Below are 24,676 nucleotides of genomic sequence, written 5' to 3'. Positions count from 1 at the left end.
TATGATGGAGTATACCAAAAGTAAGAGAGAGAATTAGAAAAGCCAAGTAGAACTAGTCTAGCCATTGTGAGAAAAAAAAGATGAGTTGGTGGGAAGTTAGTGGGATGTGAGGTGTAAGAAGGAGGAAAGGAGAGAGAATGGAAAAACTACAAAGACCAACAAAAACCCACCCACCCATTGTAGATGCTCTTAGGGACTTATTCAAGAAGATGATTTATTCAAATGGATCATTTATTTATTTATAAGTTTGAAATAATAAAGTCTAGTGAAATTATTTTATTTTATCTTATTTTTATTTATAATAGAGATTTTTTTTTTTAATAAGGTAATATGAAAATATATCCCTTGTAAGTAGGGAAGATTTGGGGGATCCCACATTGTATTGGATAAGAATCGAACGGATAGAAGGAGAAACTCCAACCAACTAGGTTAATTTTGATTTTTCATTTATAATAGACATTGTCTCAACTAGTCTTCTATGTACATATGTCTTAGTAACGGAGAGTAGGGGGAATTTGAGGGATCCCACATTGTATTGGATAAGAATCGAACCTTTGTCACAGGGTAGAAGGAGGACCTCTAACCAACTAGGTCAATTATGATTCTTCATTTATGATAGAGAATGTCTCAACTAGTCTTCTATGTACATATGTCTTAGTAACGGAGGGAGTATGAATATCCTGTTAGTAGGGGGAATTTGGGGAATCCCACATTGTATTGGATAAGAATCGAACCTTTGTCACAGGATAAAAGGAGGACCTCTAACTAATTAGGTCAATTTTGATTCTTCATTTGTGATAGAGATTGTCTCAACTAATCTTCTATGTACATATGTCTTAGTAACTTAGTTCACCAAAGAAGGGAGAGGGGGGACTATTAAGACTAAGATTATATGGCAAATCACTTTGCGAGAATTTAAGTTATCTAAATTTATCTTAAACTATTTGTTATGGTTTGTACTTATCACTAACTTATTATAGGTCATTGGGAGGTGAAAATTTGAAGTTATTAGAACTATTCCAAAATTATTTTAATTTTATCAAAACATATTTGATTATATATATCACCTTAAAAAGTTTTTTGATTGGATAAAACCTAGGAAATTATAGTACTTCTACGATAATACACAAGAAATAGGTCTTTTTGCCAAAAGTTTACATTGAAACAAAATGTAATTTGAGATGTTTGTGTAACTTTGTTAACTTTTGTGTCTTTTTTTATTATAAAAAAAAGAACTACATTGATACTCCCAATTCTCAATATTCAACCTCTAATTTAAAGAGTATCAACTATTGATTAATTGGGAATAACACAGATTTCAAATTTAGGGATATCAATTCACAAAGCATATTGTGGTGAATGACTTTCAAAGATGTATCGTATTCACCTTAAGATAAGTTTCAGATATATTGAGATTAAAAAATAAAGTAATCTTAAGACAAGTCAATCAAGTGTGATAAGGGTCTGTTCTCCTCATCTTATTTTCAGTTCAGTTCAATTCAGTTGCAATTAGTTTAGTTCAATTCCAATCACTTCAGTTCAATTTCAATCAGTTCAGTTCAATTCAGTTCATAATTTATTTATTATCATTACCATTAGTTAAAATTTAATCCATTTCACCTCAGTTTAGTTCAGTTGCAATCACTTCATTTCAATTAAGTTCAGTTTATTTGAAATCAGTTCAGTTATTTTATTACGAATAGAACATGATACATAACTTAAGTTTAGAGGTGATCGTATGTAGGCCAAGTCGGGCCAGTCTGGCAAAAAAAAAAAAGTAGCCCATTTTGGGACAAAGCCGTAGGCCGGTCCGGGCCAAAAAAAACCGCGTCAAAGCTCGTTATTTCGAGTCGGGCCTAACTGGCTTTTCGAGTCATTTCGGGCAGGGTCGAAATTTAGCCTATTTTTTCAAATCTATGTTGCACATGGTCAGAAAAATCGGGTCGGATCCGACGCCGGACAAAAAATCGTGTCCAAAACCCGCCTATTTTCGAGCCGGAGTCACCTTTTTTCAAATCTTTTATTTTAGTGATTATTATTGTACTTTTTGCCTTTTTGGTCTCTCCTTTCCTCCCTTAGCCATCACCATTCACCACCTCCATTTCTCTTAACCTATGTAGCATGCATGCAAGTTCTTTTAGCCGTTAGTTTTATTTTCACCAACCAATGTTTGTGCCGCCGGTAATATTCAGTCGGTAATTCGAAGGATTCACGTATATAAAAGAATCAAAATGGAACATGTCATGTGATCATGATATGCGTATTATGGTCTAGCTAAGGAAAGAAGGATAATGCACGTGAAGAAAAATCAGGAAACCAAATTATATTGGACCTCGCTTTTTATCTAATACTCCAATTAGAATCCTGAAGTATCATATGATTATTGATTCATATCCTCATATTATGACATCCTGATATGATCTGTTTCAATGAAGAGCCTTTTCATAATTAATAAGAAGTGATTAAGTTTATATTTGTTTCTTTCTATTGTAGGACTTTTCTACATGATATCGTTATTAAAGTAAACAAGAAATATATTTTTCTTAATTGACCTACTTAATATTTTGTCGATTTCTCTAAAACTAAAATAATTTGATTTGTTCAAGTGTTTGCCACAAAGCGACTTTAGCTATCAATTTTTTTATTATTTATTAATAAAAATTATAATTAATCATTAATGATATTTGCAACCTTATATCTTTTAGTACACGATACCATTTCATAGTAGTTGATAAATATAATCAAGTTGAGTATATAAATAACTTAAAAATTAAAAAATTGCAATTTTAACTGATCGAATAAGTGCAATGAACTTTATCTTTTGTTTATATTGTAATTGTAGAATTGTTAAAGTACACAAGCGAATAAATGAGCTAGCCAGCTAGGTATACAAGATTATCTCTACTATGATTTCTTACTCCTAATTAATTTTTAGGAGTACATCTAACACTTTTCGAAATTGAATTAATTACTCAACGAAATACATAATTCTTGAAGTACATGATTTAATTGTAGTAGTTTCTAGTTTGTACTATATGTTTATAATTATGTACAGTTTAGATAGGTAGAGCAAAACAAAAAAAGTAGTTACAGTTTGTGACAAAGCAAGAATGAAATCCTCGAAAAGAGTCCAGATTCGTGCAGAAAAAGGCGTTTATCTAGAGATAAAGAACATTGTCCAGTCTAAGTAATGGGTATTAGTATTATAGTGCCCTGGTTTAAAATAATTATTATTGATGCGTTCACATTGCAACAAGAATAATTAAGTTCAAAAAACTCCAAAAACGTTACTGGATCATGTGGTACGTTCTACATAATTTAATTTCGTGTTCACACTTCTCTCCATAATCGAAAGATTGAGGGAAGTGGAGTATTAGTTAATTTTTAGTTACTTTCAAATCAAGGATCTTGCTAACGGACGATCTGGGGGCCGGGACGCTAGATAAGAAATACAATATATTGTTGTACTTAATTACTCATATTTATACAAAATAATAGAATAATGTATAATTCCAATGCAAATCATTTAATGTTTTTCAAAAGGAAAGGGATCGGAAAAACATTTAAATGTATTGCATTGAAATTATACATTATTATATTATTTTATATAAATATGAGTAATTAAGTAGAACAATATATTTCTTATCTAGCACCCCGGGGCAACCTTTGCCGCGAATATATTTAGCTAGTCCGATTTTTACAATAATGTTTTAGGCAGAAATATAAAATTTCTCCTATATTTATATAAATATGGCCGAGAAATATAGTTATGGCATGAGTGTAATTGTTTAGGGAAGAGATTGATCATATTGTATGTCATGGGTGTGAAATATCTATGCATGTAATTGTGTGTAGTTGATTATTTGAATTGAAATGCTATTGTTTCTAACATTTCAGAAAAGTTATCCAGACACTACTTGGATTCTAACCACAACTCCAAGTCTCCAACCTTTACTATGTCAAACGCATATTTAGTACTCTTTGAAGGAGTCAAAACACGAAAAGCTAACTAATACAAATGTTGTTTCCGAAAAAGGATAGCAGAAGAACAAATATGAACATGGGAAGTATATATTGATCGTATTGTGTGGATCAATTTAAAATTATATTTAATGTGTAATACTCCCTTGGAGGCCTATTCTCATCATCAACATTAAGTTTGGATTTTGAGTCGGCGGGAGTAGCCACAGGTTTGCAGTTATTCATTTTAGCCCGATGAATAATCTCTGCATCATATTTCTTTTCATGCAAAAACATACTCTGAGAGCTACGAGTGACAGAAATACCGAGAAAGAAGTTGAATTTACCTAGATCAGTCATGGCAAATTCGGAATTTGAGGAGCCCAATAATATTTGATTTCAGACGTTATGTGGAAGCTATAAGAACAATATCATCCACATAGAGGAGCAGATAAGTAGTAGCAGTGCCACGACAATAAATAAATAAAGATGAGTCACTCTTGGAACAGATAAAGTCAATATGCTAAATATATATACCGAGCAAATGCTGGTACCAGGCACGGGGGGTCTGTTTGAGACCATATAAATACTTATGAATAAGACATACATGATGAGAAGCATAGGGATCAACAAACTCGCGAGGTTGATGCATGTAAATTGCTTCCTTGAGATCACCATGAAGGAAAGCATTTTTCAAGTCAAGATGATGAATAGGCCAATTCTTACCCATAAAAATACTCAGAAAAATGTAAATAGTAGCTGGTTTAACCACCGGACTGAAGGTCTCATCACAATCAATGCCCACCTGCTGAGATTTATCATTAACCTCATGTCTGAATTTGTGGCGTTCAAGTTCTCCTATTTTCCTGTATTAGTGACGACACAACCACATGGAACGAATAATATTGACCCCCACAGGAGGGTGAGGCACCAAATCTCATGTATGCTTTTTAATAAGAGCATTATACTCATCAGTTAGAGCCGTAATCCAATTAGTGTCAACCATAGCCAATTTTGGATTTTTAGGTAAAGGTGAGACAAATTTGGCATATGGTGCTTGGGCTGTGAGGGTGAATATGTGTTTGGGCTTATATATGCCATGACTGGCACGGGTTGCCATGCGCATGGGCTGGACAAGGAAATGGGACTTGGGGGAGTGTGCCAAACTGAATAGTGGGACTGGGCGCGGTAGGAGAGTCCGGATGTTGGCCGGTTGTGGGGTCGTGGAGCCCGGTTGGGGGATGACGAGGGAGTTGCCAAACGCGGGCCTAAGGGAGGAGATGAAAGGCCAGGGGATGTTGTGGGGCCGAAATGGGAGAGGAGTTCGGGAAGCCTATTCTCATTATCACAATATATTTATGGATACAACCCTAATCCAGGAAACCATGAGAAATTCTATCTTTACACAAATATATATCTTTACAGAATATTATGAGAATATTTACATATTCTCTATCACATAAGATGAGAAGCTTCTAAATCTTAGCATATCTATGAATTTATTGGACTTAGAAAATTATACATGTTTGTGATGGTATCCTCCCATGGCAATTGAATCGCTTCCAACACCTAGCAAAGAGGACCTTCGTTCTAGCATAGATTATTGGAAACTGACTTTCTTGAGAAAATGAAGCAACTAAGCAAGTTATTGTTGTACGTAGTCTTGTAGAACCAAATACTTTGTACACAGTTTTGCTGATTTACCCATAATAATAGATGATTCCACTGCTACTATAAAAAGGAAAAAGTTAACAAGCGCTTCTAGGACGTTAGATAAATTAAACTATAAATGAAAATATTAAATTAATCTAAACATCTATACTAATATATTAAAAGGCGTTCATAAGAATGTCTATGTGTCATGTGGCACTCTCCTCTAAGACTCTAATGCATATGCACTATTTTCATGCAAAACGACCTCTCAAATAAAAAAATAATGTTGTGTAGTTAGAAGGTATTGAACACGTGACCTTTGAAAGGAAAAGTGAGAGCTTAACCATTATTGATCCAACATAACATCATTGATTAATATTTTAAAATAAATTATAATAAGGTCTTGTAATTATTTCTCATTAAAAGACTATACAAGTAGTTAGATACTTAACACTTTAATGGTAATGATAATAGACTACAGTGGTCAATTTTTTCCTCACAAGACAAAAATTTAAGAAAAGATTCAACCCGGAGTATCGCCCGGGACACTTACTAGTTAATTATGTTAATTGACGCGTGATTTTAAAATTCATTTTCAAATTTATACCAACTCTGGAAATATATATAATACTTATCCAATGCCGTGGCATCGGTTAACCAGATCTCTGAAAAAAAAATATAATAATTGACAAAACGAGAACATCTGGATAAATAGCATGTAATAATAACTGAAAACTTCTCGTGAAAACCACAAAAATAATTTTCTGCTTTCAGGGTAAAAGAAAGAAAAATACAAGCGCATTAGGCTCAGGCATGCAACTTCACATCCCATCACTGCCTCACCCAAAAAGCCCTTCGGGCTTAATTCAGGCGTAAAAGTGGATACAACTCAGCCATATAAAATCCTCAATCACATGTCTATGAAAAAAAAAAGATAATTAAGCTACTTAAGAAGAGATTATGCTCCTTAATCTTGGTAAACTTAACTTCCACCAATAATATGGTGTCTTTAGTTAGCTTAGCTTAAGCTCAATTGGATCATATGAGTCATATGCTGATTTGCTGCTAGAGGCTCCACCTTCTGCACCTTCTTGATCATCCTTTCCTGATCCTGCAGAAACCTGAAATGCCATGCATTTAATTAAATTAATTCCGATTAATAATAACGTAATGATATCGTGCTTTATATAAAATAACCTAATTGAATCATGAAAAAAATGATTCTAATAATCCAACCTTTAGCTGGTCAGCTGAATTTCATCCCACCTCTTGATTACTTTAGAATCATCCCAACTTTGAGATAGATCTCAAAATAATTTAAACTCTTATTTTTCTTGTATACGATAGACCCAAAGCAGATGGGTGATGGCAAGAAAAATAAGACTCCAGAATATTTTGAGAAGCTATCGTTAAAAGTTGAAGATATTAAAAAATAATCAATATGTAATCATAAAAATCAATTTCTCTCCATGCATGCCATTATTATACATCACCATACGCAATTTCATTGAGGATAATCGTTATTTTGTGGCATAAGATCAACAGTGATAATATTATGACCTCATATCTCGACACTTTTACGGTGATTACTTTTTTCAACGTGACAACAAATTCATGCGTAGATATGATTGTTTAATCATGGTCAGTAGTACTTAGTAGTATATTATATGGTGATTTATGATTGTATTAAATTGGCGTCACTGAATTAATATCAACCTTCTTCTGCAGTTCTGACATTTCTTGACGCATGAGATTTATCTTCTTGTGCAATTCCATGTTTTCTTGGTGCACGAGAATCTCCTGCCAAGGATACACAAGCTCATTAATTTGGTATACTATTAGCATCCGTAAATGTTCAATTGCACACATAACTATACGTCTACACGTAACAATTTGTATCTAATTGTACATGCATGCTTCATCAGAAGTATAGGGGTTTCAAAAATATAAAAAGTTGATATTATGAAACTACATTTATATATACAAATGAGAATATTCGATCAAAAATTTTAAATTTTGACCTACCAAAAATGAAACAGGCACTATATTATGGGACGGATGGAGTATTAAATGGCTACAGGAGGAATATTAATTTGGCAGTTTTTTTGGCTGACAAAAAAAGTTGCCAGCTCTACTTTACAAGTTGCTTAATGTGTCCTCCATGCAATTATATATGTTCTCTCGTATATGTTATAAGTATAACTTCACACAACCAAACAAGTACCTACGCTCTTCAAGAAGCTAAGTGGAATACAGGATTAGCACATTTGATAAGTATTGTAATCTTAATCTACTTAATTACCGACACTAATTAATCAAAACACTACTAATATGCAAAAATAAGAATATCATATGTGTATGTGACATACCGTTTTGTTAAGATCTTGTATTTTGGCTTTGAAAATCTCCTTCTGAAAAATACACATAACGATTTGCCTTGCATATTTAGATCATAAATGTAGTGATCAAAGAACGACAACTAAATGTCATTTTGTACACACGATTTTAGGGTGACAACATAAACATGATAAGCTATCAAGGACGACGAATAACAACTTCCTAAAAGTAGTTTTAAAATAATATTCTTTGGAATTTCACCTTCCTTGTACGAATAGCCTTTGTGCCCATCTCCAACTGATTCTCTAGGGTTTCCAAATGCTCAATGGTTAATTCTGAAAGATCTTCCCCTAACAACTGCCTGAAAAACAAAGAGACTAAAATTAATAAGAGCATTCTTTCCCTCTTTTCAGCTTTTTATCATTTTTTTTTCTTTCCCCCAAAAAAGTGACGAAAATGGATTCTAAATCCAGATATTTCCCTTTACCAAACTAGCTAAGCTAGTTGACATCTTTATACGTGTGTACGTCATGTATAACATCTCGGCCGTGTACGTTGTTTTAATTCTTCAAATTGTCGTCTTCATCAAATCCCTGCTTGTTGAGCTTCAGCCAGTTTAGGTTGTAGTAGTACTACAGTCTACATGTGTTTAGCTGGCTGCAATTCACAACAACTCGTTTCTTATATACCAAGCAATGCTTTAAATCCCAATACACCACCGATTTCCAAATTATGTTTTATGTTGCATAATTTTTATCATGTCCAATTCATCAGCTTTAATGTTTTAACCAATGATATTATCTTAAATTTCTTATATAATTAATCATCTAAATTTTTTAATGTTTTATTAGTAAATTCATGACATTAGCTTGGTGTCCATTTTTAAAAGCCATGGTATATGGACGAATCTAGGTTTTTTTAAAAAGAAAATTAGGGTGCAGTATTTTATAGTATACCTAGTGTACAAAAACAAAACAAAATATTTGCATTATACATAAAATATTATACCTGACATTCTGACAAGTAATAAAATTTCAAATCGCGCCACATTACAATAGAAAAATATATTTAAAATATATAATTATTGATATTAATCTATACAAGAAATAGGGTTTTTTTTCAAAATTTGGGACGTTAGCTGAAATCCATAGCACACTAGTACATGCATCATTAAATTAAGGAAAGATCAATAAGCTCGTAACAAACAAACAAAAAAAACTCGTAACAAATTACGTACCAATATATATTTCAAATTGTGCCAAAGTAGCCTTCATTGACTACAACTATGTATCATATTGCCAATCTAATATTTCAGACAAGTGGACTTAACAAAACTACCAAATCACGCCCAATTTAAGTTCTTCAAGTTTCCCGAATTTTATGATATATTATAGGCAAAATTGGTATCACACTCTAAATTATAGCGCGGGCGCACTAAATAGCCCTAACTACGTCTTATAGCCAGCCCCAACTACGTCTTATAGCCAGAACACCCCAAATACGAACTTGGGTGCAGTTTGTACCATATATGAGGTCGCGCCCGAAATTCTCATCGGATTCTCCTCCTTTCTTATTTTCTTCTTTTTTGAACTCTAATTTTTTTTTACTTAAACAAAAAGAAGGCACGTACCTTCATTTTCTTCTTGCTCAACTGAAGACAAAGACTTTATTCTACAAATTCCATCTTACTTCCCCAATATCCCTCTTTTAATCCAAATAAACCCTAAATACTAAAATATTGAAATTTGGATAACAATAATGAGCTCAGCTTCAACTTCAAGTTTCAAGAATAATTCAAATATCAGTTTAGGTAATGGTAGAATTCACTGTCGACAATGATTGCCTACAGTAGTTCAACTACTTGGAAGTTCAACCACGATAAAGGAAAACGCTTCTATAACTGCCCAATATCTAACACTCGACTTATAGGCAGTGAGAATTTCGGTCACCGACCTCATTTATGACGATACGGACTGCATCCAGGTTCGTACTTCGGAGTGTTCTAACTATAAGTTTTAGTTGGAGCTGTTTGGTGCACTCGCTCTATAGTTCAGGGTATTGAGTCCAATTTTACCTATATCATATTGTTGTTGTTGATGTTGTCGTTATTGTTATCATTAATATTATTATAATATATTAATAGGAGAATCATATACTTCAATTGTCTCCATAAATGATTTCCTATCTACAGAGTACTAGTATGGAATACTGCAAATGATCACGTAACAACGTATAAAACTGTAGAAGTAACAAAAGCGAACATGGAGTAAAGTATGATAAAAGCTATCATGAGTTATACATTGCATCTTACATTAACATAAACTGAAATGGACATTAAATACTTAAGTCTGTCAATTAAATTTAGGTTGAAGCAAAGATTAATTCACAAAAGAAAAACTAAATGTATAAATTATGTAGTGTCTAGTCCTAAACTCCTATTTATCTTGTGTATGCGCTACTCTATGCATAATCTTGTGTTTTCTTTAACATCTTTCCACAAATTAGTTTAAGTAACTAGTTTTTAGGCCCAAGCTATATTCCGGGTAATTATAACTCTCATTTATTAATATTTTACTTTGAAATTATAACACCAAACATTACTTGGTTTTGTGGTCAAGATTTTCATATATAAGCTTAAAGTCATGAGATCAAATCTTATCACATGCATCTTCTAATTTTTCATTGCATGTGTGTTTACTTGAAGTAAACACGATAAGGGATAGCACCAAATGGCACAGTTCCTTGTTTAGAAACGTCTTTTAATATATTTGTATAGATTTATCGTATAAAAAAATGATAAACCATTACTTTTTTTGGATGTTCATAACTTCTTGTTGGATAGTTAAGCATAGTATATGCATGTCTTTATGAATTTCGAATAGAGAGAGTAATTGGTTATATTCACTATAGTAATATACTAATTCTACATCATCTATTAATTTTTCATGCACTAGATTTTGGTAAATTGTTAACCTGTCAAGTTTGTTGCTGTCTGGATAGATGAATAGAACTCGATCACTTACATTTCTAATGGTAATGCGATTTGTGTATATCCATCTGAAACATTATATATGTATATTCTCATACTATACTAACTTATGACCATCTATCAAACAAGCGATTAGGGTAAGTACTACTTATGGTATATTGTATACATTTATTACAAAGTGACATGAAACACTATTAGTTGATGGTGCAACATGGGTTATTGATTAGCTTAAACGGGGTTGTTGATAATGCATATACGAGTTACTAATATGCAAATAAGTATTAAGGTTGTAAAGAGCTATTGTTGATGTATTATAGTTTGTTTGTTTGGGATTTAATATACTGGAGGACAGACCTCCATAGACTGTATGATATCGATCTGATCTTTGTTTATTGTTTTGTTCTCGGCTTACGTAAAAAGATTGTATTATATCGCTAAAGTTACAAGCACAAACAGGTTACTAGTCATGCATATGTGAGGTTACTCGATCATAATATCGCATCATCATTTAAACGTGTCATGTGGCACAAGAAAGACGGTTTATATAGATACTAGGTCTTGAATTCAAATAGTTTGTAGTAACTTGTTAGCTAGTCTTGTAAGAGGAGGGAACAATTCTCATCACTTCTCTAAAGTTGTCTTAGGGATATTGGGGAATGATATGAGGGAATTTTCAGATTTATCAAGGTTATGGTCATCACAATAGTTAAAAACTTGGATATTCTCGTGTAAATTATTGATATATTTACCTCATAATTAAATTTAGTCATACATTGTCATCACATTTTGCATATATGTGTATACTTGTCAAAACAACTTTGCAGCAATGAATAATGTATGATCATGCAGAAAGTAAAGGTGCAAAATAATTAATTGGCATACCTGCTGTTCATTCTTAGATCCTCTAGTTGTTGCCTTAAGCTCTCCGCTTCAACCTTCCATAACTGCCAATTGCCAAATTGGAGTATATATTTGGTTCAACTTCTTAATTAAGACATATTACAAAGAAACAAAATGAAAAATTCTAGTCAGCTATATTTTTAGTTAATTAAACTAGAGATAGGCTATTGGTGGGGCCGTAACTAAGTTACTATAAATAAGGGTTTTTTGGCAAAATGCAACTTTTTAAAGTGGTCACTTTGTTAATTGTTTGTAAATTATAATCCTTTCATTTCAATCTATTCAATTGCAGACTCAAATAAACCAAACATTTTTAAGTTACATCCCAAATCCAACCTATCTTCACGCCTTTTTTGTTGCAATTTAAAAGTGTTTGATTTATTTGAGGCATGCAATTAAAGACATTGAAATAAAAGAGTTGCAATTAATAAAGTGGCTACTTACATAACAAAATTTAGTTGCTAATAACATTTAGTAGTAGTCATTTAGCCTTGCTCATACAAAATAGCTAGGCTACAAAACCACTATTTGCTCATAATCTTTTTTATTCATAAGATGAATAACCTCTCATGGAAAGAAATGTAAGCTTCCAAATACTAGATAGGCTTCTAAAGAAAAAAGAACCAATAAGTATATATGATTTATGTAAAGCAGATATATAACACACCTGGGCCTCAGAAGTGGGGTTGAGAACTTGATTCTCCTCATTTGCTTTGTAGTACCGCTGCAACAATGACTGCATGCTGAAAGCGTGGCGCAAAACACTCAGTTTATGCACACATTTTTAGAAAATGAAGTACTAACTAGGGTGGCAGTGGAGCGGGTCAAGTAGGAGACCTATTTCATTCCCATTCAACTAGGGCGGGAATGGATTTAAGTTTAGCGGGGATGGGGATGATTTAATCGCACTCGCAATGGGTATTGGAGCGGGTGTGGATTTTATGCTATACCCACCCTATCCCCGCCCGCCCCTCTTCTCTTTCATCTCATACCCTACTCTCTATTAAAAAACATATTATATATTAAAATATCTATTACTAAAATCCAATTTATATACTTATATTATTAATAATTTCATTTTGTAACTATAATACTGACAGATTGTTTGGGATTATTGGGAGCAAAGTTGTGGGTATAAAGTGGGTACGACGCACATGCGGAGCAGGCGCAGGTGGTGGGGTGGAGATGGGTCTGGAATTTTCTCCCAAAATGGGTAGTGGCCTGGTGGGAGGATGGGGATACGTGAATTTTATTCGAGTATGATCGTGAAGGGACCATCCTCCGCACCCACCCCGTCCAATTATCATCCCTGATACTCCCATTTGTATACGAGTGATAGTAATATAATCCTTTCTAGAGGCTATTATATACAAAAGTAAATAGAAATTGAAATGTTAATTAATGCATCATTATATGGAAATAGTAATTATGCACTCATGCAGTGATAGTGCAGTGTCCTAAACGTGCAAATAGTGCATCAAAATTTCAGATGAGGGGTAGATGATGTACTATCTATGTTTTTTTTGATGCAATGTTTGATCATTTTAATCCATTCATTAAAAAGGTAAATATTACATTTAAAAAGATGATAATAAATGTGAGAACTTAGTTAATTGTGCATCGATAATCGTTAACTATAATTAGCTGATTATACGAATTCAATCTAAAAATAATATTTCAGAAAGAAAACTAAGCTAATCCCTTGTTATATTGAAGATCGATCGACTTAACTCACTGTTAACAGATAAATTAATATTATTGTACCAATTAAACGGGTACGTAATATTATTGTTGAATTTTCATTAAGCAAAAAAAGAACAGGCTTAAGTTTCTGAATCGATCAATACGCTAGTCTCTTTTGGTGATTAAAGAGATTTAGATTATTATATGTGTTCACTTATTGAACAATAGGTGATAGCTTATTAATGGTGTTGGCATCACCTCCAATTCTAAGAATTTTGGGATCGAGTCTCACTCCTTACAAGGAGGGATCTCCAATTTCCTTCCTCCTAAGGGACTTAATCTTACCTTAAAAAAAAGTGTGTTCAATTATTTCAAAGTGAAATTGTATGAACTCAGGCTCTACCTTTTTTAAGCAGTCTCAATTCAACTTAGTTAATTTCCTCTCATAGTTTCAGTTCAACCTAGAAGATCGTCTTAGACTCAACTTCTAGAAGTATTATTGAGTAATCCATATATAAGCACTTAACTTGTTACCATTGAAGTACTTAATTATTTGAACATGTTTATCTCAAATAAGTTAGTAAACATAAGGTGATCAGTAGAATATAGCCTTTACGTACGAGTTACTGTTGAACCCCCATATTGTGCATATAAGAGTTGTTCCACATTGGAGAAAGAGGAGAGAAAGTACAACAAGCTACAGGAGTTACTCCTACTATAGTCAATTGGTTTTAGTATGGAACCTCCTTTGGGCTTGTAAGTGGATCGAACTCTCCTCCTCCGTATTGGGTTGCCTAGACCAATTTTCAATTCAATAAAATTTATAATGGTATCAGAGCCTAGGTTAAAGGTCGTTTATATTAGGCATTTGTCAAGCCACGCACTGGATAAGGGGTGTCCATTTGACGTTCATTCCCAATGAGGATTATTATTGTGTACCTTAGTGTGCTCTAATTTTAAGGATACTCACGTGTTAGGGGGAGTGTTGAACCCAATGTTGTGCACATATGATTTGTCTCACATTGGAAAAAAATGAGAGAAAGTACCACATTATAAGTTAGAAGAGTTACTCCTATTATTGCTAATTGGCTTTAGTATGGAACCTCTTTTGGACTTGTAAGTGGACCGAACTCTCTTCCTTCGTATTGGGTTACCCGGACCTATTTTCAGTTCTTAAAATTTATCAGTTACTCTATCTATTCATCTATTGCTGTCTAGATTTAGATATAAGTGTTGTATAAACTATATGTAAGTTGGCCATAAAAATTATCAGTCATATAATTTAGTATATCTATACAAATATATTAAAAGGCGTGCGTAAACCAGGAACGGTGTCACGTGGCGCTCTCCCTAGGGAGTTTTAGTTCATGTAATCCATGTACAATAAAAAAAATTAGAAATTGCATAGTATAGGTTTTGATCCCGTGACCTCAAATTCATGTACTAAAGTTTTAACCACTAGACCAAGTTTTATTTAGTGATATCATATCAAAGTACAATATTAATAAATGAAAATTTTCTTACCCGGGGCATAGCCCGGGCCTAATAACTAGTTAAACTTGAAAACCGTGAAGATATGAGAAGAAATTTTTCTTATTTAAGCGTATAAGAAATGAGGAGATTTGGGACAAGCTAAGCAGGAGAATAGGAGATGAATAGATTGGGTGAATGTGAAGTGAAGCTTGTTAATGTCATGTGGTTTCATCATTTGTCATAGTCGTTTCGTACAACCCCACCCAAAGCAAAAGAAAAATAAAAGAGGATTCAACATAATTAAAGAACTCAAGTAAAACATAAACAACTACTGCGTAAGCTTTTTCTCTCCTCTTTTTTTTTTTTGATCGTTTTATTATTTCCAACTCCTGGGAGGAGAAAAATTGAAGTCCACCATCTTACATTCAGTCAAAATAAAACTACTATCTCAGGCTCTACTTAGGATATTTCTCCCAAATCACTTCATCTGAAAAAACAAATCTTTTCTTCTCTGAGATTTTCCTAATCTGGGCATTACTATCCGATTGAAGATTAATCTGGAACAAAGGAAGCTTCTGGCGAGTGGATCTGATAAAATTTAGGATGAAAGAAAGATTGCTTGGTCCATCTGAGCGACTGAGACACCATCTGATTGCTAAAATGGAGTCGGAATTTATTGAAATTTCCTGAACTCCTGCGGTTCCATAACTGAGAGAGATTTGAATTGCACGATGAATAGCTAGTACCGCCACATTTTCTGGGTTCATCGGAGGAAAGGGACAGGAGAAGGAGCAAAGAGTGTCTCCCCGATTATTACGAAGGTGCCCACTGTAAATTCCTCCCCCATCTGCTCCATTTGAAGGCAAGAAGGGGGTGAAGCCCACTACCCAGCGAAGAATTAATTTGCAGCTTCCAACCTCCGCAATGTTTTTGAGGTGAGAGTGAGAGGTTTTGGGCTTCGGGGCTTTGGAAGAACCCCATTGTAGACATTTTGGGTTTCTGATTACTTCCTCAACTGAGTAGAGGAAAGGAAGTTTCCACGATTTTACCCACCACCATAAACGGACCAGCACTAAAGTCTTTATATCCCTGGTAGACGACGATTTGCTGTTGAAAATTCGCTCGTTTCTTTCTCTCCATACAGACCATATGATTACAATGAAGGAGGAGAACCAGATTTGTTTGAAGAAAATACCTTTCCCTGGGAAGATCCATTGCGATAAGGCTTGAGCAAGAGACTTGGGCCATACCCATGAAATATTCCACAAGTTCCACCACCAACTCCATATTTCCATAGCAAAAGGGCAGAATAAGAATAAGTGAGAGATATCCTCAGGCCCTGAATCACATAAGATGCAACCTGACTCTGAAGGAGGAATGATGCCAAGAGACGTGAGCTTCTTCTTAGTGTTTATTCTTTCTTGTACAGCTAACCATGTAAACACTTCTATTCTGAGAGGGACAAGTCCAAACCAAATTTTCCGCGAGAGGCTACCCAAACAAGGAGTCACATCTTTGTAAAGTTCATCATAGAAGGATTTTACTGTGAATTCGCCATTTGAGCTGAGAGTCCATACAAGGGAGTCTTTTTCATTATGCTGGATCGGAGCTTGAAGCAACAAGGGATGCAATTGTTCCCATTCTATTGAATCTCTAATTCTGAAGGTCCTGACCCATGACAGTTCCCACTGCCATTTATTGCTTTCCCAGAAACCCATCGCGGCTACCGAGGCCATGGGAGAGGAGGAGATCAAAAAGAGCCGAGGGAAGATAACTTTCAATGGTGAGTTACTTAACCACACATCATGCCAAAACAAGGTGTTATTTCCATCTCCAATTCTTTTCCTTGAGCCAAATTTCAGAATTTCTCTCGAACTTTTATGCTTCAAGAGATGGTTACAGAGAGATTTCCAGGGACCCCCGATCCGAAGTGGGGATAAATCTGCCATATTTAACGAGGATGGGTACTTATATTTTGTCTCGATAAGTTGTCTCCATAATGCCCTTGGCTCCGAAAAATATCTCCACACCCATTTACACAGTAAGCTCAAGTTTCTGAAAAATATATTGCTTACATTGAGGCCTCCAAGCTCTTTTGGTAGTTGCACAAGTTCCCATCTTATGAGAGCTAAAGCCCTTTTATCCATATCTCCACTCCATAAGAATTTCCTTTGAATCTTGCTTATTTTCTCAATCACTCCTTGTGGCATAGGGTAAAGAGACATGAAGTAGATAGGCAAGTTTGAGAGTGAGGATTTTAATAATGTGAGTCTCCCACCTATTGAGAGTAGTTTCCCTTTCCATGAAGCCAATTTCTTGTTCATTCTCTCGATCAGAGGATCCCAAACTACCATCCTAGAGATGTTACCACCAATCGGGAGGCCCAAATACTTGATGGGAAAAGACCCGACCTTGCAAAACAGTTTCTTTGCCGCTTCCGATAGCCATGACTGAGACGTATTCACACCAAGAATCTCGCTTTTGTGAAAATTTACCTGCAATCCAGAAGTTAGTTGAAACAAAATCAAGGTTTTTTGTATGTTCTTGAGCGCCTCCATATCTGGGGATGTGAATATTATCGTGTCATCTGCAAATTGAAGATGAGTTAGTGTAGGCCCATGTTTACATATCGTAATACCTGTCCATTTATTCAATCTTGTAGCTTTTCGGATCATGAGATTTAATACTTCTGCTGCAAGCACAAAGAGAAAAGGAGAGAGAGGGTCTCCTTGTCGGAGACCCCTTTGGAGCTTGAAAGGGGTCGTCGGAGTACCATTAAGAAGAACGGACGCGGCGGCAGAGGAGATACAAGAACCAATCCACTTCCTCCAATGGCCTGGGAAACCCATTTGGTCAAGGGTCCAGTCAAGAAACGCCCATGACACACAGTCAAAGGCCTTATGAAAGTCCAATTTTAACAACACTGCTCCCACCTTTGTTCTTTTACATGATTCCAGCAATTCACCCGTGATTAGCACACTATCCAGAATTTGCCGACCCTCGATGAAAGAGGATTGATTTGGCCCCACTAGATCCCCCATGACACACTTAAGCCTCATTGATAATATCTTTGCAATGGTTTTATAGATACAACCGACCATACTTATTGGTCGGAAGTCCTTAAAACTGGAAGGTATTTCAACTTTAGCAATTAAAGCAATAAACGCTACATTGCTACCTTTTGGCAAGTTCCCCGTCTGCCAGAATTCACTGATTAGGGAAAAAAAATCCTCTTTGATGAATTCCCAAGAGGACTTTATGAAGTTAAAGTTAAAACCGTCTGGGCCGGGTGATTTGGATGGGTTACACGAGGCAATGGCCTCTTCAATTTCCGTGAGAGTGAAGGGTTTAATGAGATCATCTGCTTGGGTTTGGGAGAGTTTTCTGAAGTTTAGGTTAGAGAAGGTAGGTCTGTTGTGGAAGTCTTCTGAAAATAATTTCCGAAAATAAGAAGTTGCTTCTTTCTTAATCTTCGAAGGCTCACTGATTTTCTTGCCTTCACAGATCATGGAAGAGATATTATTTTTCCTTCGCCTTATGGAGGCATATGTATGGAAAAACTTCGAGTTTTTATCGCCACACTTAAGCCAATTGATACGCGAACTTTGAGCCCAATAAAGCTCCTTGCGCTTAAGCCATTCCCACAATTCAGATTGGGCTTTTGATCTAAGGCCCAAATCCTCGTCTGAGAGGGTTCTTTCATTTGCTATGGAATCCCATTTCAGAATTTCATCTTCCCACTGAGATATTTTAGATTCAATGTTACCAAATTCTGTTCTATTCCAGGATTTCAGCTTCAATTTAACCCGTTTGAGTTTGTCCTCAATATTACAACCCTTCAATTCTTCCCATGTGTTTCTAATAAGGTTAAGGCAATCTTTATGTGTGAGCCACATATCCTGGAATCTAAAAGGCTTTGGTCCCCAATCCTTTTCATAAGATTGCAGGTGAAGGGGACAATGATCAGATACATTCCTTTTGAGAATACAAGATTTGAGAGTTGGGAATTTTAATATCCATTCAGGCTGGACTAGGATTCGATCGAGTTTGGATTTTGATTTCCCCCTGAACCATGTGAAGAACCCATTGGAAGGAGTGATTTCTATGAGATGAAGGTTACTAATGAAATCCTTGAATCTTTCTGAGCTTTTTTCATCAATTACCTGACTGCCTCGATCAGATGCTGAGAGAACCTCGTTGAAATCACCTGCTACTAAGAGAGGGAGGTAGGAATTCCTGCAGAATTCTTCTATTTCGTACCATGTATTCGATCTCGTCTCAGCATCACAAGAGTTATAGATGTTGATGAGGAGGCATTGAAAATCCTCTTTCAATAAAGATCCTTCAATTCCAATCCAGTGTGTCTCAACCCGGCTTGATTTGAGATGAAACTTCGATTCTCTCCAAAGAGAGATAAGACCCCCTGATGATCCATGTGAGGGACTGACGCACATGCTCAAATCATGGCTACACCAAAGCGAATTTTTTATTTTGGTTGGAACATCTTCCAACTTAGATTCTTGAATGAATGCAAGAATGGGATCAGTTGAGAGTAACATTTTCCTAAGCACATTCCTCTTTAATCTAGTGCCTAGGCCTCGAACATTCCATGTCACTATCATAATTCTGAATTTTGAGAGTATAAGAGGATCTTATACGTTGGAAAGCCAATCCTGTTCTTGGCGAGATAATATGCCCACAATTCTATCTTGTAGGTCAGATAATTCTCCATTAAACTTCATACCAAGCTGTAAGCCGAGCTCAATAATTTCAGAGGCTGTGTTTTCATGGGAGATTTTTGGGTTTGGGGAGGGAGAAGGAGGGAGAGGAGTAGGTTTAGAGGTGGTGGATGAAAGGTGCTTTTTGTATTTTTTCTTCAAACGTTTTTGTAAACGTCTTTGTTCGTGATGAGCTTTCAAGGGAGGTGGGAGAAAATCCTCGAAGCCAGGAGGTATGGATGGACTGGAAGTAGAAGGGGAGGATGATGTCGTATTTTTAGACACTTCACCTTGTGGTTGCCTTGACAATGGGTTGAAAGAATTTTCTGTTTGAATTTGAGGATTGTGGTATGGGAATGTTTGATCAAGGTAACTGGGCTTATCAGAGGAGTTAAGGCTTTTGAGACTTGAGTAAGGTTGGGGGTTTTGGGTGGGCTTATTCTCTATTGGGCTGCTTATGATGGTTTGGGTGGTTTGGATAATGGGAGGATTAAAGTATCTAATGGACATATCAGGACTTGAGTTGTTCACCCTATGAATTGGGCTGGAGTGTAGACCTGGATTTGAGGTTAATGGGGAGGATGGTTTATGGAGGAGTGGGGTCGAGATAAATTGGTTTTTCATGCCAGGTTGGTTCGAAATTCGCACTGGTGAATTAAAGTTTAGATGGGTTTTGGAAGGTTTTGGGATTTCTGGAGACTTTTGTTTTGACTTGGGAGACGTAAAATCAAAAGTCTTGTTTGGAGAAATAATGAGGGCATTATTATTAATATCTTTTTCCGAGATAATTGGGCTTCTCCCCCATGCATTGGTCTGTGAGATCGTAGGATTTTTTGGAAGTGGTTCATCTTCCCCAAAAAATTCCCAATCATCCTCTTCCTCGTCGCCGTCAGTTTTCTGATTTTCAACAGGACAACTTTTAACTGACATAGGACAGATTGGATTACACATACCTTTGCAGACTGGCGGCTCATAATTTGGTCCTAGACCGAAATCTTCTGTGACGAAGATCTTGAAGGGTTTTTCTTCCACATAGAAAACAATGGGATTATTAATTTTGAAGAGGCAATCCGTAATAATCTGTACCCTGGCATAATCCATTCTTGAGTATTCCACGGACAAGACTTTACCGTAAATGCATCCAATCTTCTGAAAGTTTTCATAACTCCATGCAACGAGTGGAACTCCATAGATTGTGATCCACATTTCCCTCCATATGGCAGAGCTCGAGTTGTTTACATCCCTAAGTTCTAAGAACCATCTCAAAAGCCACTCACTTTTTATCATTTCTTCCTTCATCTCAATAGATTCAAATTGAATGAGATGCAACAGACCGCCTAAGGGTTTAATATTCAGGCAATTAACCCCTTCCGCCAGGATGTGATCGAGAATAATCTTCGAGGGGGAGGGTGAGTTGGCCACAGCAATGACACTTCTTCCCAATATTTCTTGCATTCCAGGATTTTTCACCCCATTTATGGCCAATATCTGATCACCTTCGAGTTCTACCAGCTCAACTTGATCTCTTATTTTCTCCGTATCAACCCCTAACACCCTTGAGCTCATTCTGCGATGTTTAGACATCTCCTTAGCAATGTCCGTGCTTAAAGGTTCCAAAATCTGGTTGGGAATGATTGTATCTGAGAATGTCAAGGTTTCTTTGGTTTTGGTTATTGGGGTGGGTGGAGGCTTTTTATTTTCTGTTTGGATAGGATGGGGGTTTGAGACTTCTTTATACGAACGATGATCTCTCATGGCTGTGGTTTTTTGAGGGATTGATCTTGGTATGGGTGGTTTCATGTGATGGTTTCGAGTTGGTGGGGGATTTTTGTGGTAGGGTTCGTGTTTGTCGTGTTTTGCAGGATTGACCCGGATCTTGAAAGGTCCTAATCTTCTTCCATTCTCTTGCTTTATCGCTCTTTGCATGGCACTAATGGAGAAAAACTTAATGAAGGCATACTTGTGGTTACAGTTTTTCCTAAGGTGGATGGGAATAGTTAAGTCTTCTACATCTCCATGTCTACCGAAGATGTTAAGGATTGTTTGTGGGATGATGTTTAGGGGTAGAAAATCAATGAAGGCTGTTCTAAAGGCTATCGGTGATGGTTTAGTGTTCGGAATCTTTCTCCTTTTGACCGTCGTCCATTCTCCTTCTCCTTTCTCGTTCCAGAGCTTTTCTCTCTCTCTCTCTCTAGGCATTCTCTCTCGATTTAGATAAATCATTATTTTTTTTTTCTCTCCTCTTTACGAGGCAAAAGGAGAGAAATGCACTGCAAGAGTCTACAACTTGTATCCTGAAAACAAAAGTACCTTGGATATAGAAGTACAATACAAGATATAACCTTGTTTGTTCAACTTATCTTTAGTCTTTATAAGAAAATATACTTAAGTTAAAATTAGGACTAATAAAGTCCAACAAGTTTAGATAAGTTCAGTTCAGCAAGAATATAGTTTGACATACTCAAAAAATAAGGTCTAATAAATTCATATAAGTTCAATTCAATGAGATATGGACTATTTTAATAAGTTCTATTAAGTTCAAATAAGCAAAAATAAGTTGAAAAGCACAATAGCGTAACTAGTGCCCTAAAAATTTCTAAGTGTAATTATTGTATATGCTGCCTTCTATGATTTTTTCCAATTAAAGCACAATTTTATGTTGAATAAGGGTGGTTATATAAACTTATTTTAGAATAGCTGCAAAGATTTATGTAATAATCTTCTCAAAACTTTGTTGATAATAAGTATCTTTATATTATTGATTGTCACTCATAACTTCTTAAGAGAAAAAACTTCATGTGCGAGCTAGAACTACTTTATTTATCGTCAACTATTTTAGGATGGAATTGCATTGATTTTGTACGTGGTCAAACTCTTATTCAATGAAGTTGTGCATGAATTAATCATGGCATTAGATCATATAAAAATTATGGACCATCGTCAATCCCAAAGAGGGAAGGCCTAATTTGAAGAATGTACATTTGAAAGAAATCCTATTTCCCCTTAGAATTGGGACTAGTCTTGTCAAATTGAAAAAGAGAAGGAAATGTACTAACATATAAATTAGTAGGATACGTCGTCTTTTATCGCCTATAATTTTACAATAAAACTTCATCAGGCTTGTATTTGATTAAATTCTCCTCTGACAGAGGTCTGTATGCGCAAATCTATTATTAATTTATCACAACTAGCTCAAACATAATGGTCTGAAAAAACTAAAAATACAAGAACTCTTCTCTCTAAAAGGATCTATAGAATAATAATTTCTCCAGAACTTTAATAACTTAACAAGGGGCACTAATTAAACGACTCATCTAATGATCAAATCGAACTTTAATTTGTCCACCTCTATCCATATGGAAATGGACTCAATTCATAACTTAACTACCGATCTTATCCATCTTGATGTGAATGTATGTAAAAAATGCAGTGTACGTTATCTACTCTAAAGATTCCTTCATGTGTAGACTACAAAATTGTAGTATTATAATTACCTTATCTTATGAATAAATTTTTCCCTAGCTAGTTGTCTATATATTACTCCAATAAACTGCCAATTTCAGACATTAGTTCTCACTTTTTTAAAAAATTTTGTTTCTTTAAAACTCCCAAACTTCAATGTTCCATCATTACAATAGATCATCTTGCTAAGAGCTTAAAATTTAAATTTTTAATAAATCAAACATATGAACTCTATTAATACAAGAACAAAATGTTCAAAAAACTAAGGGCATTAATTTCTCTAAGATCAATATTCACTACTATGAGGGTAAATACTAAGAGACGCGTTATTACTATTACTATTACTATTACTATAACTATTACTATTACTATTACTATTATTATTATTATTATTAGTATCACCCAAAAAATATTAATATCTTTATTGTACATTTCTACCAACTATATTGACTTGGAAAAAAAATCAAGGATGTCTTGGCCTAATGGCTAAGATTGAGATGATGTGAAGGATAGGTCACAGATTTGAAGCCCCTTCCCCTTGTATTTTGTACGACTGCCTTCGTGGCTCATATGGATAAAAAATATATTGACTTGAAAAAATCATGGATGGAAAATAATGATATATAAAAATAGTAAGAAATTAAAAACTATAGGTTAAAAATTGCTAAAATAAATTAAAAACATACCAATGACTTGCAAATTCATAGACTTTGCCACTACTAGAGAAAATGATAATTCCAACTTCAGCATCACAAAGGATGGAAAGCTCCTTCGCCTTCTTGAATAACCCTTTCCTCCTCTTTGTGAAAGTTACTTGTCTGCTTGTCACGTTGTCAATCCTTTCAATGGAGATCTTTCCCCTTCCCATTTTTATTCTTTTTTTTTTCTTTATATAATTATTTTCCAATAATTAATTATATATATGATCAATATAATTAGCTTAGCTAGGGTTTTTTTAATTTCACCCTTTAAGCTTAGCTAGCTTATAATAGATCTCAGAATAAACCTATTATGTGCAAAATGATCAAACAACAAAAATGAGACCAAGAACTACAATGATATTAAGCAGGAAAAATTATATAAAAATAGGGATCTAAGATATATATATATATATATATATATATATATATATATATATAATATATATATATATATATATATATATATATATATATTATATATATATATATATATATATATATATATATATATAGTTTTAAGTTACATTAAAGTGAATAAAGTTTATTAAACAATAATATAAAATGTGAAAAGAATGATAATATATGGAAATATATAGAGTTATGAAAAAGAATAAAATTACCTGGGATTTGAATGATCAAAGAAAGAGAATGGAGTTGTTGGTTGGTGTTGAAGGTCAAAGAGATAGAGATTTGAAATGAAGAGTAAATGGAAAAATTATGTATCTAGTTACTGCATATTTTGGGGTCTTGGCTTAGCTGGGAAAGTTGTAACAGTTGGTCAAATGCACTAGTTGGGGAAA

General features: G+C 34.7%; 1 protein-coding gene across 1 annotated transcript; it reads right to left on the bottom strand.

Moving 5' to 3' along the window:
- Positions 1–6,355: 6,355 nt before the first annotated feature.
- Positions 6,356–24,664, bottom strand: LOC104904772 (MADS-box transcription factor 23). The gene is made up of 8 exons (XM_010693146.3): positions 24,497–24,664; positions 23,862–24,181; positions 12,507–12,582; positions 11,822–11,883; positions 8,212–8,311; positions 7,983–8,024; positions 7,330–7,413; positions 6,356–6,734 (listed from the first exon to the last, which is right to left on the bottom strand). Exons 2-8 carry the CDS (start codon positions 24,041–24,043, stop codon positions 6,627–6,629), a joined length of 654 nt encoding a protein of 217 aa, XP_010691448.1. The 5' UTR covers positions 24,044–24,181; positions 24,497–24,664; the 3' UTR covers positions 6,356–6,626.
- Between the last annotated feature and the right edge of the window lie 12 nt (positions 24,665–24,676).

Source organism: Beta vulgaris, chromosome 9, assembly GCF_026745355.1.
Source record: "Beta vulgaris subsp. vulgaris cultivar EL10 chromosome 9, EL10.2, whole genome shotgun sequence".
NCBI classification, from domain to species: domain Eukaryota; kingdom Viridiplantae; phylum Streptophyta; class Magnoliopsida; order Caryophyllales; family Amaranthaceae; genus Beta; species Beta vulgaris.
Note: the sequence above shows the minus strand (reverse complement) of the source record. Positions and strands in the feature narration are given on the sequence as shown.